The sequence below is a fragment of the Lepidochelys kempii genome, chromosome 3, assembly GCF_965140285.1.
Source record: "Lepidochelys kempii isolate rLepKem1 chromosome 3, rLepKem1.hap1, whole genome shotgun sequence".
NCBI classification, from domain to species: Eukaryota; Metazoa; Chordata; order Testudines; family Cheloniidae; genus Lepidochelys; species Lepidochelys kempii.
Window position 1 is genome coordinate 121085576 of NC_136382.1, and position 18439 is coordinate 121104014.

The window sequence follows — 18439 nt, forward strand, 5'->3', positions numbered from 1 at the left end:
GAATGTGAATAAACCTGCTGGCTCATTACGAGGCAGTGGTGCCCCCACTCCCAGTTCAACAGCCAGCCAGTGGCAGGCTTCATAATTGCTCCAGCACAGGGAAGGGAACTGATATTCAGAGGAGACCTGGCAACTGCATGGCAGCAGGAGTAACAGACTGGAGGCAGCAGCAGCTTGGGAGCTGACTGTGGACAGAAGCTTGAGAGCTGGAGTGGGGAGCAGCCTGTTACAGGCAGGTGGCCAACATGGCTGGTGAATACTTGGGAATGCTCTGCAAACAAGAGGATTGTGTGGATGGTCCTTGTGGTGGACAGACCTACATATCTATGCAGAAATTATATTAATAAATTATACATTTGTCATTAGACTTGCCTGTGCCTTTATTGAAGTTTACAATAGATTTATCACTAATTTATTACCTAAGATGCTTGGGGACGTGTACCTCCATGAATATATTTTTTTGATTATATGAAATATTCAAGCTAACAAAAGGGATGTTTTACCTTCTCTTCCCAAGGACAAGTCTCAGGAATGTAACTCCTCCTTAGCCATAAAATCATGTTTATTACCAGTAAGAGTATTTATACAAATTCAGAAAAACAGAATTTTAAACTTTCTTAGAATCATAGCATCATAGGACTGGAAAGGACCTCGAGAGGTCATCTAGTCCAGTCCCCTGCACTCATGGCAGGACTAAGTACTATCTAGACCATCCCTGACAGGTGTTTGTCTAATCTGCTCTTAAAAATCTCCAATGATGGAGATTCCACAACCTCTTTAGGCAATTTATTCCAGTGCTTAGCCACCCTGACAGTTAGGAAGCTTTTCCTAATGTCCAACCTAAACCTCCTTTGCTGCAATTTAAGCCCATGCTTTAACTTTTTATGCCCATTTCTCTTATGCTGTGTTCTGAAAAATGGATGTATGCTTGGTTGTGATGACTGGTGCTTTGTATGGAATGTTTGATAGGCGTTAATTGTAAAGACCCCAACTGGTAAACACAAGAAGGACTTGAGAAGTAAAATTAAAGACCCTTATCAAACAATAAAACCTTGGGGGTAAAAAGGACCTCTGCCAGCCCCCCTTCTTTTCAACTAAAAAGTTCTACTTCTGTCTTTAAAACCCTCTAGGGAAAATATGTGCAGCTGGAAATGTTTCAAACCTTTATTCGTTAAGGTTCAAATGGCAAACGCCTTTGTGAAATGCATACTTCCAAATATGTTAACTAAATACAAAGTTCCTAATATCATTGCTATGTAAAATGCTTTATATATCAACAAGGAATCTAATGAACTTGCTAAACTAATTACTAATATAAAAAGCCATTTAAGTATAGAATATTTATATTCATGGGAAATTAATTAGTGGCAGTGCTCAAGCAACTCCCTCATACAACTCAGGAAGACAAGAAAAATAGTCTTGTGGTATCAACTTAAGATAGAGACTTTCTACAGGTTATTTAAATTTACAGATTTTGAAAACTAAAAACTTCCTGTAAAGAACAGGAGTGTTTGGACTTTCTGAAAACAGAATTTAATTTCCTGTCGAACTCTAATAAAATTGAAGGAATAGTTCAAAATGAATTGAATAAAAAGGAAGAGTTAAGTTCTAACTGTAAAAGGTTATCTGGATTTTTCCCTCCACAAGAAGAACAAAGACAGTTAGGAATGATGCATATTCCTTAAACAGACTGCATATTCAGGAATGAAGGTGTAGCCTAAACCAGCTTGTGAAGGCATGGAGCCAATGAAAGAGTAACAACAATCACCTTTGATTCTAAACAAGACTGAAAGAGGTGTGTTTTCCTTCCTGTTTCCATGAAATTATGAACAGAGCATAAATAAATCTGAAATGACCACTCCTCACATAACCACTCGCCTTCTGCTACCCTGTCTAAACAGCAGGCACTTAGCGTATCCTGTCCATCTCAACAAGCAAGCTGCCACAGCAGCTGAGAAAAACAGAAAAGACTCAAGAAGAAACCAACCCAAGGAAACCTCCCCAACAGTTCAACGTGGATTAGTGAAAGAAAGTTAACTAAGACACAGGGAAGGGATTATGTTTAAAAAACTTGTGTAATGATTTTGTTGGAATATTGAAGTGCTGTTGTAATTTAAAATATTAACAATTTCTCCTGTTAATCACCAAATGGTAAGACCGTGTATTCCTGAAGAGGAAATGGGCTAAAGACTGATAGAAGAATAGTGGGTTTTAATTGATTTAAGATTCTTAATATTTGTTTACTAGCCTGTCTCAAGACAGCTCTTAAATGGCTTCTCCTAAGTAACTGATTTAAATATTTTCTTTGATTTCATAGGATATAGTGAAGATTTCTTATTATGCCCATCTATAAACTGGCTGCTGGTGGTGATTGTTATTAATAATAAAGGCAGGTGGAACCTAGCTAAATTTGTCTTGCCCACACATAAAACAGCTTTTATATATCTAATAAAATACTAAGACTTAGTTCACAATAACTTTGGGAAACCATATACTTTGGTCTTAACTTACCAAACAAAGAACACCTCAGAGCCAGTCCATTCGCAAAGGTGTAATATCTGCTAAAAGCTCGCCACAGCGGCATACCGAAGAAATTTTAACAGAAGTAATCAGTTTATCATTTGTGTTTGTCTAATGTTTTCTTTTCCTTCCTGTAATAATAAATAGCCATGGTTAATAACTGTGATTATTTTGCTTAGTCTTGAATCTGGTGTCCCCTTAGGTATGTAAAAGAACCCCTGGGACAAAATAGTGAGAGTCACATCCCCTGAGATAGTCTCATGAGGAGCCTGTATCAATAATGCCATCTTTTGATGTGGCTTTCTGAGGTTTGGCAGTAAGAGAAACTGAGAGCTGGCCTACCATTTCTTGTTTCTCTAAACTAAATATTTTTAGAAGAAAATTACTTGGCATCCAGCAATTGAAAATTACCCCTTTCTGTCTCACAGCTTGAACAAGATCACAGCTTACAGACAAGAGGACTGACTTGAGGATCTGCTGGCCAGTGCGTGATTGCCTGGAGTGTTATATGTAAGACACGGGAGGTAACTCTCCTGCTTTACTCAGCACTGAGAGGCCCCAGCTGGAGTACTCTGTCCAGTTCTGGGCACCACAGTTTAGGAAATATGTGGACAAATTGGGAAGAGTCCCGAGGAGAGCAATGAAAATGATAAAAGGTTTAGAAAACGTGGCCTATGAGGAAAGGTTAAAAAAACTGGGCATGTTTAGTCTCGAGAAAACAAGACTAAGAGGGGACCTGATAGCAGTCTTCTACTATGTTAAGTGTTCTTACAAAGACGATCGTGATCAATTGTTCTCCATGTCCACTGAAGGTAAGACATTAAGTAATGGGCTTAATCTGCAGCGAGGGAGATTTAGGTTAGATGTTAGGAAAAACTTTCTAACTATAAGGATAGTTAAACTCTGGAATACGCTTCCAAAGGAGGCTGTGGAGTCCCCATCAGTGGAAGCTTTTTAAAAACAAGTTGGACATAGTCCAGGGGATAGTCCAGGTTTACTTGGTCCTGCCACAGCACAGCAGGCTAGACTTGATGACTCCTTAAAGATCCTTCCAGCCCTACATCGCTATGACTCCCTGGCAGCCCTAGTAAAGGAATTCTCTGTTGTACCCAAAACATTATACCATTGTGGGAACCCACCTAGGGCTTGAGCCTAGTGCTTAAAGCACCAAGAGCATGTGTCTCTGAGTGTGTGCTACACCCAGTATGCTACCAGCCTCAGAGGGGAGTGGTGCAATGGTGACAGAGGGGAGGATCCCATTAATAGGCCAAGAGACAAAAGAAAATAGTGTAAGTTTCAAGATACTGACTGAAATGAGACCGAGGTTATGTGCCCCAGGTGTGTGAAAGCAACAGCCTACCTTCATGCCCAAAGCCTTCATTTTTTTCCCCCTGACAGAGTGCCCTTTTGGTGAAGCTGCTGTTAAGCAAGGACCTGGGGTCTAGTTGCAGAGACCAAATGTCATCCTTCTCCATGGAAGGTGAGACTCAGGACAGCAGGGACAGATCAGGGACTGCAGCAAGCTCACATGTTAGAACAAAATTAATATAATTATTAAATCCACATTCTCCCTGCCATACACCACCACCTGCTATCCGGAATGGATGGATTTGAGACCACCCAGGCAGAACTTTCACAGCAATTCCAGGGGCCTGCACTGCACATACACAGCCAGAAAGGATGGTCAGCATGAAACCACCACCAGAATTAAGGTTGGGGGGAAATGTGCAGGAATCACAAAGAGGGGCTTGAATATGATTGCAGTGGATGCAGACATAATGGACAGTACCAGGGAAGTGACCTTATAATTAGCTGTATCTGGTGCAGAAGAGTTAGATATCTTTAATACCTTACAGTTCTCTCCTGGGGACAGCAATGGTTTTGATAGGGATAGTTGGAAGCTTATTGTATACCCAGGAAGGAAGAAAGAAACCGATGAAAGAGGCCTCTTCCACAAGTGAAAACAAACAAACAAACAACCCCCCACCCGAAAAGTATTGAGGAATATGTTAGAGGGTTGAAGCAAAAGAGACAGTCTTGCAATTTTGGCCCCTTAAGAGATTCCCTGATTAGGGAAGGCTGCAGCAATAAGAAAATGTGTGAGAGAACTTTAGAAAAAGCCATACAGATCTGGAAAGTGGCAAACCAGAAAAAAAAGCCTATTGATGTCCATCTATTTGTCAATGCAAGATTGTTCCATACATTACTGTTTGGAACAACACTGCCTAACAAGCACATCTTAAAGCCTTTATTATTTTTTTCCAGTGAAGTTAATGGATCTACTCCTGCTTACATTTAAGCACATGGCTAACTACCTTGCTGAATTAGGTCCCCTAGTATTAACGATTACGAGTTGCAGTAGTATGAGTTCATCCCATTTCACCTCACCCACCTTTCCTCAAATGGTTTCTGTAGTATAGACGGTAAGTTGTTTTTTAAAAAAGCAAGGGAGGAACTTTCCAAAGTTTTTGTCATATTTTAATATTTTCACATTAGTTTTAATTGAATCCTCGGAGATTCCTAGAATCACTCTGGCAACTGGGAAACAAATATAAAAAGTATGATAAATAATATAGCTGAGTAGTGATATCTTCCCTGAATAATGATATGGTGTAAATAGCATCATTATTCAGTTAATCCTAGTATTTTAGAAGACTGGAGTATGTGTCTCAAAGTACCATGCCTGCCTTTTGAAAGGAACAATGCTTAAGACCAAAATGTAGATTAAAAAAAATAGACAGTCTATATCACTAGACATGTTTTGTCACAGATCAGGGCAACTGCACCTGTATTTCCCCTCAGTGGTTCACAAGAGCCCCCACTTTCAGGTTCCAGCTTCCCAGCCATTGCCTTTCTGAGTGGAGACCCACATCTCTCTCCCTTCTGACTGATGTATTCCCAAGCTGCACAGGTCCCTGCCTTCACTGTATATTTCCCAGCACAGACAGGTTGCTTTCTCTTCAGAGATTGATAATAGTGTCAACAATTGTAAGTTACCACTCCTCACTTCCTGTACAAGCCTACTTTATTCTCAAGATAAAAAAATTACAGAGCAAATATTTTAAAAACAACGAAAGAATCTACACACAGCCTAATAAGCTTACGAGAATTAACCCTAACCCTAACATGGATTCTAGAGGCACAGTGCTTCCAATTCTACCCTAAGGATTGAGGCCCTCCACAGACCAGAGGGCCTGTCCACTTGCTGGATCAGGAAGGCCATGAGCCAGTTTAAAAACCCTGGCTTTGTTTGTTTGTTCCGAGAGAATCCAGTTTACACTAGTGTATGTGTATCTTTCCAGAAGGTAGTTTTTCCTGAGATGTTATAACCTGAAACTCCCTGCTGTTTGTTCTCCTACTTACCCTTCCATGGAAATACTATAATGCCACAATAACACATACACAACCACATTTTTAATACAACGACCCCTCAAGGTATTAACCTAATTCAATAAAGTTTAACTTAATTCAATCAAGTTCATTCAGGATATTGCAGGAAATTGTCAGTCTGTCACATTGTTTTTAAATTTCTAGTTAGTTCCCCAAGCTCTAACCTACTTTCATACTCACACACGCACTACCCAAGGCAGGCTAGGTCTGGGTGTAACGTAAGAAGAAGAGGGGGAAGGGTGGGCATGAGTTCTGTCCTGTGCGCACAGGTTGTCCAGGGTCCGCTGTTGATCTCCGATTTGCCTCATCTCCTGGGAGGGTTTTAAATCCTGGGGTCTCTTGGGGGCGTCTCCTTCAGAGACCTTTGTTCCCCATGCTCTGTGTACCAGTCCAAACCAGCCTTTCATGGCGTCTTCAGCTTTCCCAAACACACCGGTTTCAGGCATTGTGAGAGATAGCCCAGGCTGGAGAAAGTTAAGCGGGTACAGCGGTCCCACAGTCCCAGGCTGCACCCCAGGGATCCAGTCACACTTACCTACGTCAGTTTTTCTTTAAAGAAATATACCACATCCAGTATTGTAGCAATTCACATGGACCATTCTGAGGGCAATATGGTATGCTTGTTTGAAAAACAAAACAAAACACTTTGAATAACTACCCTACAGACTCAATAACCAATTTTCAAGTAGTAATAGCCTGACCATTTCCAAAGGTGTTGGGGGAGAAATCAACATGGTCTTGTCCACAAACCTGTCCTGCCTACAGAATTGTGTTTAAAGTTAAAATTTGCTTTGGTGAAAGGTGGAGTTGGGTATTTCACTCCCAGGGTAAGTTCAGTTAAAAACTATGGATGACCTGTGACTTTGCTGCTACAATGTATGGGAAGTATGAGTGAGGGTGAATGAGTGTGCATTCAGCTGGGAGATTTGAATTGGTTTGTGAACGGTGGATGGTGAATCAGCCCCCCCATGCAGCATGCACACCTGTGTGTTTGTTTGGAGTTATTGTGTGTGCTGGTTGTGGTGTTGTGTGGATGGTCGTGTTGATCTGTATGGGTGTGTGAGTTGCACTGGGAAATTTGCATTGAGTTGTACAGGTGATTAATCAACTTTGAAGAACGGTGTGACATCTGGGCTAAGTAATTTACCATCTCTGCTGTCTCCTTATATCACTGACTTTGTACAACCAATGAAACTGTTGCAATGCAAATTAGCCATAGAGTAAGAGTGGTGATTGGTTGAGTTACCTCTGATACCACAATGATCTAGGACTGTTAGCATAGATACAGGTCTTACGGTTTTATTATATATAGATGCTCAAACATAACTTATAATTCAATCCCCTTAAAATTGCAGTAACTGAAATTATGCCTTTATTGAAAGCTGAAGAAATGAACTGTAACAATTACAAAAGCAGTTCCTTGGAGTCACTTTCCACATGGCTGTATTTAAGAATCAACTACACAGTATTATTGTACAATGTATTTGCTTTTCTGAGAATGGCTAATGAAGTCCAATATTTTCAAAAAGTCTGGTTATCTGTGACTTAGAGTCGTGTATGCTGAGAGAGACTCAATGCAGCTAAACTTAGTATCTGAAGGAGGATAAGAACATAAGAATGGCCATACTGGGTCAGACCAAATGTCCATCTAGCCCAGTATCCTGTCTTTCGAAAATGACCAATGCCAGGTGCACCAGAGGGAATGAACAGAACAGGCAATCATCAAGTGATCCATTCCCTGTCTCTCATTCCAAGCTTCTGGCAAACAGCGGATAGGGACACCATCCCTGTCCATCCTGGCTAATAGCCATTAATGGACCTATGCTCCATGAATTTATCTAGTTCTTTTTTTAATCCTGTTATAGTCTTGCCCTTCACAATATCCTCTGGCAGGGAGTTCCACAGGGTGACTGTGCATTGTGTGAAAAAAATACTTCCTTTTGTTTGTTTTAAATCTGCTGCCTATTAATTTCATTTGGTGACCCCTAGTTCTTGTGTTATGAGGAGTAAATAACACTTATTTACTTTCTCCACACCAGTCATGAATTTATAGACCTCTATCATATCCCCCCTTAGTTGTCTCTTTTCCAAACTGAAAACTCCCAGTCTTATTAACCTCTTCTCATATGGCAGCTGTTCCATACCCCTAATAATTTCTGTTGCCCTTTTCTGAACCTTTTTCAATTCCAATATATGTGTTTTTTGAGATGGGGTGATCACATCTACATGCAGTATTCAAGATGTGGGCGTACAATGGATTTATATAGAGGCGATATGATATTTTCTGTCTTATTATCTATCCCTTTCCTAATGATTCCCAACATTGTTTGCTTTTTTGACTGCTGCTGCACACCTAGTGGATGTTTTCAGAGAACAATCCACAATGATTCCAAGATCTCTTTCTTGTGTGGAAACAGCTAATTTAGACCCCATCATTTTATATGTATAGTTGGGATTATGTTTTCCAATGTGCATTATTTTGTATTTATCAACTCTGAATTTCATATGCCATTTTGTTTTCAGTCACCCAGTTTTGGGAGATGCTTTTATAGCTCTTCACAGTCTCCCTGGGACTTAAGATAGTTAAGTAGTTTTGTATCATCTGCAAATTTTGCCACCTCACTGTTTACCTCTTTTCCCAGATCATTTATGAATACATTGAATAGGACTGGCCCCAGTACAGACCCCCGGGGGGACATCACTATTTACCTCTCTCCATTCTGAAAACTGATAATTTATTCCTACCCTTTGTTTCCTATCTTTTAACCAGTTACCAATCCATAAGAGGACCTTCCCAGTTACCCATGATAGCTCAGTTTGCTTACGAGCCTTTGGTGAGGGACCTTGTCAAAGGCTTTCTGAAAATCTAAGTATATATGACTTTGACCCTTTGGCGACTGAGGGTGAAACCCTGACCTCCCTGAAGTTAATGGGAGCTTTGCCATTGACTTCAATGAGGCTGTGGTTTCATTATGAATCTTTATATGTATGTAAAATACACATGATTCTCAGTATTCATTTGTCTGGAAATGCTATAATCCTAACAGTTAAAGACCACACAATTATCTTGCCAACGATAAACCTCTTATAACTTGCAGACTTGATCTCTGTATACTAATACTTATGATTTCTTGATGTGCCAATAAAACTGCATTCATGCTAATGTAGGGTCTCTGGAATGGTGTGATGCCAAAGGCTTAATGTCCCCTGGTGCTCTGATGGATATAGTAACAGAACAATAGGAAGGAAACCAGCTTGCATCTTTGTAATAATGTTTTTTCTGCTGGTTCAGAGTCTGAAGCATACCCTGTTGCTGTTACCTTTTGAGAAAAAAGGTCAGTTAACTGTATGTAGTTAAATGGGAACAAGCAGTTAACCTTTTAACCTATTTTTTTCATTTATTTATTACAATTATTGCACAACTTCCAATACAAACTAAAAATAAGTGATGCTCTTTACAAAGATGGCAATTTTTAAAATAGTTCAAAATTGTGGTTTTACTGAACTGGAGCCTTAAACACTTTAATTCCTCCTTTTGACAAATATTTTCCCCAGCTCAATGGTACCTATTTAACAACATGAGAAGGCAACATGAGCTTTGTGACTTTGTCCTCACCCATAACCATTTCAAATTTGGGGACAACCTATACCTTCAAGTCAGCACAGCTGCTATGGGTACCCTCATGGTCCCACAGTATACTAACATTTTTATAGCTGACTTAGAACAATGCTTCCTCAGCTCTCATCCCCTAGCGCCCCTCCTCTACTTACACTACATTGATGACATCTTCATCATATGGACCCACAGGAAGGAGGCCCTTGAAGAATTCCACCTGGATTTCAACAATTTCCACCCCACCGTCAACCTCAGCCTGGACCAGTCCACTTCCTGGACACTACAGTTCAAATAAGTGATGGTCACATAAACACCACCCTATATCGGAAACCTACTGATGACTATACTTACCTACATGCCTCCAGCTTCCATCCAGGACACATCACACGATCCATTGTCTACAGCCAAGCCTTAAGATACAACCGCATTTGCTCCAATCCCTCAGACAGAGACACACACCTACAAGATCTCTATCAAGCATTCTTAAAACTACAATACTCACTTGGGGAAGTGAGGAAACAGGTTGATAGAGCGAGAAGGGTACCCAGAAATCACCTACTACAGGACAGGTCCAACAAGGAAAATAATGGAAAACCACTGGCCATCACATACAGCCCCCAGCTAAAACCTCCCCAGTGCATCATCAACAATATACAACCTATCCTGGAAAACAATCCCTCACTTTCACAAGCCATGGGAGGTAGGCCAATCCTTGCTTACAGACAGCCCCCCAAACTGAAGCAAATACTCACCAGCAACTACACACCACAGAAACACTAACCCAAGAACCAATCCCTGTAACAAACCCCATTGCCTTCTCTGTCCCCATATCTACTCTAATGACACTATCATAGGACCCAACCACACCATCAGAGGCTTATTCACTTGCACATTTACTGATGTGATATATGCCATCATGTGCCAGCAATGCCCCTCTGCCATGTACATTGGCGAAACCAGACAGTCTCAACGCAAAAGGATAAATGGACACAAGTCAGACATCAGGAATAGTAACATTCAAAAGCCAGTAGGAGAACACTTCAGTCTCCCTGGACACTCAACAACAGATTTAAAAGTAGCCATATTTCAACAAAAAAAACTTCAAAAACAGACTTCAAAGAGAAACTGCTGAGCTACAATTCATGTGCAAACTTAACATCATCAGTTTGGGCTTGTATAGGGACTGGGAGTGGCTGGCTCACTACAAAAGCAATTTTCCCTCTCTTGGTATTGACACCTCCACATCAATTATTGGGAGTGGACTATGTCCACCCTGACTAAATTGGCTTTCAGCATTGGTTCTCCACTTGTAAGGTAACTCCCTTCTCTTCATGTGCCAATATATATTTATGCCTGTATCTGTAATTTTCACTCCATGCATCTGAAGAAGTGGGTTTTTTACCCACGAAAGCTTATGCCCAAATAAATCTGTTGGTCTTTAAGTTGCCACCGGACTCCTCGTTATTTTTGTGGATACAAACTAACACGGCTACCCCCGATATATAAGAAGGCAGCCATGACCCCAGATACCTGTTCATGACCACCAGGTTGAGAACCCATGCACAGTATTGTTCACACAAAGAAGCTTAATCCCTGTTTTAAAGTGCAAAATTCAACCATCACTATGAAGGCACTATTAATGCCTGCATACTTTCTATAACATTTCAACTTCAATAAATGTTTTCATGAAATCCTATTTGACTGTTTCACAGGACAGGAAGGTATATATGCCTTAATATATCTGTCTCTATTCTGAGTTTGAAATTTTTATTTTCTAAAAGACACTGCTACATTGGTGGCCTCTTGAGTACCTCTAATCTGAAGATGTTTAATTAAGAGTGTGTGCTCTAATATTATTATAAATAAAATACTATCTAAAAGTAAAGATGGAAAAATCCTCCCAAAATTTGAAGAGCCTTCATAATAATAAAGGTTGCTTTCCTCCTTTATTTATTCATGAGAGATTAAAAATGAGACATGAATGTTAAACTCCTTCAAGTTTAATGAGTACTGATACCAAATAATTGACATTTGTTCATGAAGCTACTAATGTATCTTTCAGTAGAATACTTTTAAAACAAGGCTTAAGTGTGAATTCCTTTCAGGAAAAACCCTATAAAATTCAATAGAGTTCTACAGAAATTACTCTAAAAACCTACAAGGATTGATTCTCATTATACTTTACACCGCTATTGTAGCGCAAAGGGCTCTTAAAGCGTGATTTTCTTTTACACACACAGTTACCCATCTTTACAGTACCATAGTGGTCTAAATTAGCTTTAATGTAAATACAAATCAGGTCCATAGAATTTAATCAGGAATGATATTTTTGTATAGCTTTTTAAAAAATCGTATAGATTTCTATAGCAGGGATATAATTATTTATTAAATTCTAGGGTTGTTCAAAAACATATTGAAAGCTGATTCTTTTGAATTAATGCCTATAGAAATTTTCCATAAAGGTCTATCTTAATACTAACCTCATCTGGCGGCTCTATGAAATTCAGGGAAGTCCTATGACTTGTGTAATGCATGACATCAGATTAGATTATCACAGTGGTCCTTTATGCCCTAAAAAATCTATGACTAATTTGCTCCCTCTGAATTAATACTGTTTTTAAATGGATATAATTTAGATAATGTAGTTTTTGTCCAGGAATTATTAAAATGGAGTGATGGTTGGGAATACCTATCAGTAATTTAGAGTAAAATACATTACAGGGTTGTTGTACTAGAGGACTACATACTGTTGCTTGTGTAGGCGGAACTGTTCACCCAGCTGGACCCCTTGCCCCCACTATGGTACAGCCCCTTGACCTCCATCTCTGTATCCTGAGTGCCCATTTGGGCACTCAGGATATATTGCTCAGAATGGGGAAGTGAGGAGGCTGGCTGGTGAGGCCCAGGTGAGGGTGGAGCTGGTCAGAGTAGGGAGACAAATGGCCTGTCTAATTGGGGGCCTGGTTGGAGTGCAGGGGATGAGAAGTGCACCTGGCAGGAGGTGGTCAGAATGGGGGGATGAGAGGCTTTCAGCAGCCTGATTTCCATTAAAACCAGGCAGCAGCATGCTAATTTGATGGCACTGTTGGCAGAGGAAATTCTCCAGCACCCTAACCCTGAGGTTCATTGCTTCAATCCTGTATCCTGAGTGATAAAATGGTGATTTTAGTGGAAAACTGGAGAAGCCTGATTTCCAATTTCCCCCCAAATCAATAGGGTTCTGCCCATTGATGCTATGAACAGTCCCTGAAATTTTTGAATTGATCAGATATTTAATTTATTGCATTACAGACAGATATGCTGTGGAGTTGCAAGTAGGGCCTTGTTTCACTTAGCCATTTATTCCAAAACCAAGCATTATACATAGGGGCCTACCAAATTCACAGACAGTGAAAACTGTCTTTTGTGTATTTTTACCCTATCCGATACAGATTTCACAGGGGAGACCAGCATTTCTCAAGCTGGGGGTCCTGACCCAAAAGGGGGTTGCAAAGTTACTGCAAGGGGGTCATGGTATTGCCACCCTTATTTCTGTGCTGCTTTCAGAGTTGGATGGCCGGAGAGCAACGGCTGCTGGTCAGGCACCCAGATCTGAAGAAAGCAGCACAGAAGTAAGGGTAGCAATACCATACCATGCCATCCTTATTTCTGTGTTCAGAGCTGGGCTCCCGGCCAGCAGCTACCGCTCTCCGACCAACCAGCTCTGAAGACAGAGCCGCTGCCAGCAGAGGCACAGAAGTAAGGGTGGCAATACCAAGACACCCCCCCCCCCACAACTCCCTTTTGGGTCAGGACTCCTACACTTACAACACTGGGAAATTTCAGATTTAAATATCTGAAATTGTGAAATTTATTATTTTTAAATCCTATGACTATGAAATTGACCAAAATGGACCATGAATTTGGTAGGGCCCTAATTATACTGCTGGGAAATTCACAGTTAAGGTTAAACTTAAAAGAAATCCAAATATATTATAGTACGTGACTACATAGTTAGAGCGGCCAAATAACTATAACTGCCCTGTCACAGAGTCTTCAAACTTCCAAAAAATAGTCAAAACTCATTGAAATCCTGAGCATTGGCTACATTTGGAAATATATAGGATTAAGGTCCATGTCTCCCCATTTTTCTTCATGGCTGAAAGTTTTTCCTTCAGCAGAAACCTTAATTCTACCCTTTAGTGACAGCAGCAATAACTATACAATTAATCAGGCATTTTAGTATTTGGGGACCCAAATTAGGTTAAACTGAGTTTTAAAGGCTTTTTCTTTCATTTGTGTCTCCTCCAGGGATCCCGACAGGGTGGAGTTAACGTTGTTTGAGAGACCTGACTGTATTCCCCTTAACATGTTTTGGTTTATTTTAAGTTTAACCTTAACTGACCGTCCTGGAGTTAGAACCATTGATTTGTGGATAATTACAATATCCCTGTAGAATACTTTACCCCTAAATGACTCTTAAATTTAGCGGCTTCTTAATGTAGAGGTTTTGTCTGGGATTTTTTTTCTTTTAATTAAGAATTTCATCTGTGATCACCACAGAAGAAACTGATTGGAGGTTATGTGTTTATGATGGTAAATATCTTTTTATTTCCTCTTTGTTTTGGTGGGCTTTGTTCATTATGTATATTTTAACATTTTCAGTGTAGCCGCTGATGATGGAGGAGGGGGACATTTTATACACGTATACACTTTTTAAAACAACATATCTCCCCCGAGATTTTCCTTACACTTGAGGAGGAGTAGATCTACGGCTAAAGGTTTAATCATCATCATCATCATAATCCATTTTAATAATGCCCAGACAAAAACGACATTCTGGGTGGGAATGAAAATCATCTCAACAGCTATGACAACACTGGGGGCTGTCCTCTCACAGCAGCCGGCGAGGGAAGAAACGTTGGGCTGGAGGACTGGGCGAGCTGCTCGGTAAAGCCAGTGACACCCCGGTGAATCTGTCCAGGGTGCTGAAATCTTCCCCGCTCCCGTTCAGACTGGCCACTCCTACCCGCCTCCGCGAGCCCGGCCCTCTCTCCTGTCCGCAACACCCGCCGGGGCTGCGGCATCACGCAGGAGAAGCAGCGGGGCCGGGGGAGGCTCCCGTCTGCCGGGGGTGGGGACGGACGGCAGCTCTGCCCCCACGGACTCACCTCAGCAGCGCTTGTGAGGCGGCCAGCGGGGCGGCCCAGCCCGGCAGCTCCTCCCCGCGGCCGGCAGCGCCACCCGCCGCCTCGGCCCCGGACCCGGAGGGCGCTCGCTCGGGGGGCCTGGCTCGCTGCTGCCGCGGGCTGAGCGCGGGGCTGAAGGGGCAGCGGCGGCGGCATGGACGCGGATTACCCCGCCTTCGAGACCCCGCTCTGCGGCGAGCTCAAGCGCTTCTGCCGGAGGGTCAAGGAGACCTACAGGGAGATCCGAGAGGACCTGACCCCCTACAAGGATGACCGCTACTACCGGTAAGGGCTGGGGAGCGGCCAGCGCCGCGCACCCCCCCGCAGGGAAGCACGGAGGGGCTGCGGCTGGGCTCCGGGGGCGGCCAGGCTCTTACCGAGCTGCTTTGCAGCCGCAGGGCTCAACGCTGCAGGCCCCTGGGGGCGGGAAGTGTTTGTTCTGCTCAGTGGGGGAAGCCGAAAGCAATCCCCAATTGCCTTCAGCTGGTTAAATACGTGCACGGCCCCCGCCAGCTGGCCTGCCCGGGACGTTTGCAGGCGGCTTGGCTAGGAGGGAGAGGGGCTTTTCGGAGCGCCAGGCTCTCCCATGGCTGTGTTAAGGAAGGAGAGTTGCCGGGCCTGTGCTACCTCATCTGTGTTGGGATTTGATGGGGCTGGGTGATGTTTAGTTAGGAATCATGGCGGTGGCAACCTCCTAGGTTGCTTAGTGGTGGTTTGGTCCGGGCAGCTGAAGGAGAAAAGGCCATTTTAAATAGGGCACTGGAAAGTTGGGAGGGGTTTGCTAAGAGGCTCGTCCTCTTGAAATTCCATAGGGTGAATAGGCTGACCGAGGAAAGGATCTCTCTGGTTCTACTATATATGAGTTCCTTCTACTTTCCTTTCAAAAATATCCCAGGCCATTTTATTCCCTTGATTATTGTGGAATAATTTACTTTCCATGACATGGAAACACCCAATAAGGGCCTTTGGTGATTGTGCGGGAAAAACCTAGGTCAGGGTTTTGTACTGAGCCCAAAACAAATTAATCATCCCTTCATATGGAACCATCTGCAGTAAGAGTCCATCAACCAGAACCACCTAGAATTGGCCTTTGTCTAAAACGCCAATGCTGTAATCTCACTGATAAAACCTGGACATAGATTTCTAGGACACAGAAAGATGGATCCAGGCCTCCCAGGATCTTGAGCACTCAGGACAATATGAAAGAGGTTCCCTACTATTGTGAACTAGTCTGTTATCTCTCCTTGAAAAGTGATTTCTAGGAAAACCTCTGTGCGGAAGTTCCATCACCTGTTTCTCTGCTTTAAGTAGCATAAACTATTATATAATAGCTCTTTCTAGCTTATGCTGATCCCTATTGTATCTGAGCACAGTATATGACTACATCCATTTAAATATTTGTACACAATGCACCAGATCCTCAGCTGGGGGTAAATCAGCATGGATCCTTTGACTTCAGTGGCGCTGCACCCATTTTCACCAGTTAAGGATCTGGCCCATTATATTTAAATTGTCACTACATCCACAGCAGCAAGAGCAGTTGAAAGCAGAAAGCATTGTCTGATAACTTGGCACCATCCATGTATCCTGGGAGGGTTTAATATAGCTGCATTTTCCCCCAACAAAACAGTGGCTCATTGTTCCAAAGCCCAGTCTGAGAAGTTGTGGGAAATAATTAGAAATGGGGCAGAGGAAGGGGGGCAAACATGTCAGCACTATAATTGTTATGTTAGCATGCTGTCTGTGGCAATATAGTGCATGTCAGCTATGCCATACGTAGACTCCAACTGCTGGTTCTGCTAGGTTTTTGGACATGGGGTTCCTGATGACCACTGTCTTGCAACTTGTGTGGTCACTTTTACCTGTGCAAAGTGAATACAGTGTGGATGTAAAAAGCTACCAGTCTGATTTGCAAAGGGGTCAATGAATATAGAATGTACCAGGTAGTGGGGATTTGGGCATAGGGATAACAAACATGTGATATGAATAGAGCCTGAGAGATGGCTGTATCCATCCAGCAGCTGTGCTGCTTTGTTTTCAGTAAGAAGCAGCAGCTCTCCAATAGAAACTCTCTTTAACCCCCTGTTTTGACCAACAGTACGTAGTAAGGGGCTTTCAATACTACATGGCAGAGACTATATTGGAATGGCCCAAATGTAGTTGTAAAGTTAATTCTGGGCTGCCATTTTCCAGTGCCATCATCTCTTGATAGTAGCAGCTGTAAATGCTTGCACTACTTGCTGTAGAACCAGTGGGGTGAAAGATGCTATAGAAATGTAAAACGTTATGCTGTTACCTTTGTGGTTGACAGGGAAATTGCTTTTTGAATCAAGAATGATGCTGTGGGTTGTGCTGGTATTAGCTCTTCTAGAATAACACAGCTGTACATTGCCTCTGAGGAAGCTGGTGCTTTAGTTCATTCAGGGCTCCTATCCACATAAGCCTGCAGATCAAGAATACCTGTCAATTTCAAATCTTCCACATAGAAATATGTTCCACTTGGTAAATATGGAAGGGGAGGCAACATGGTCCAGTGTACATGGCACTGCACTAAGGACCTGGCTCTGTCACTGACCTACTGTGTGACTTTAGGCAAGTCACTTTACCCCATCTGTGTCTCAGTTTCCCCATCTGTAAAATATGGATAATTATACTTTGTCTCCTTTGCAAAGGATGTTGAGATCTATGGATGACTTGGGCTAAGTATTGTTACATTTATTGCTGAACCACTGGGTTTACATATGCTGTTTTTATCCACTGTAAATCTAGCAGTCCAGTCTGCATGGCACTTCCGTTTTTTTAATTCATTAACAGGTATAGAATTGCATCTGCTTTTGAGATTCTTGGTAAGGACAGCTACAGTCTCACTAGTCCTTGACATTGTAGTGTGCTCTTCCGATTGTTGGTTATAAGTTGTGATGGGCAGAACCAGCTATATCATCCTCAGTATACTAGTATTAATTTATAAATAGGAGCTGTGGATGAAGCTTTTAGACAAGGTTTTAACAGAAATCCTTGCTTCTTAGGAGGTGTGGGGGATTTTGGCAATTCAGTATTAGAAATATCAGGTTGTGTGGCCTGTCTTTAATTCAAAAATAAAAATGTCACTAAAAACAGTTAGGGTTGTGAGGGGCAAATAACACTTAATTCGAAACAAGGAAATACAGAATAAAGCCATACAGGTACATATGGTTGTCTTCTCACAAATGCAAACTCACTTGCAAACACACACCATCTCTACCCCAAGCAAATCAAGCTCTCAACCACAGTCTTCAAGGTGACAACCTTAACTGTGACATCTGTGGTATGATAGTATTCCTGTGGGATGCTTCTGTGTTTTGTATGGCTTTGATTTTGCATCATTTATCCTTTGGAACATTAACTGTTTTCAGTCATGCTGAATCTTCATGCAGACATGTTCGCTCCTGTCAAGTATACTTCACTGATATTGGTTATAAGTTGTGTTTTGAATGTAATTAATTTGGATAACCCCAATAAAATGTAGCAGTTCCTTCACAGGTAGGGATATTGAGTCTTTACACTGTTTACAAAAGTTCCTGTACATCTGATATTACCACCAGTGTGCTCTGTTCTACTTTTGGAAGTGACATTGAACAGTGGGTGAGACTGGCTATGGTTTTCACATCAGCAACTTGGGTTTAGATCCTCAGCTGGGGTAAATCAGCACTGACATCATTGGAGCAATGCTAATTTACACTAGCTGTGGGTCTGGCCCCTGACGTTT

At 41.9% G+C, this 18439-nt stretch overlaps 1 protein-coding gene and 1 long non-coding RNA gene across 2 annotated transcripts in view; one reads left to right on the plus strand and one right to left on the minus strand.

Moving 5' to 3' along the window:
* LOC140909152 (uncharacterized) overlaps positions 1 to 18439 on the minus strand; it is an 82672-nt gene that overhangs the window by 56753 nt on the left and 7480 nt on the right. Inside the window, exon 2 of the long non-coding RNA XR_012158102.2 lies at positions 16991 to 17137. This is a non-coding gene — a long non-coding RNA (uncharacterized LOC140909152). The remainder of the gene's footprint in view (positions 1 to 16990; positions 17138 to 18439) is intronic.
* The window catches only part of TMEM181 (transmembrane protein 181), a 59722-nt gene continuing 55712 nt past the window's right edge, over positions 14430 to 18439 (plus strand). The window contains exon 1 of the mRNA XM_073337800.2: positions 14430 to 14979. Coding sequence (XP_073193901.1) covers positions 14849 to 14979 — 131 coding nt within the window. The 5' untranslated portion in view covers positions 14430 to 14848. The remainder of the gene's footprint in view (positions 14980 to 18439) is intronic.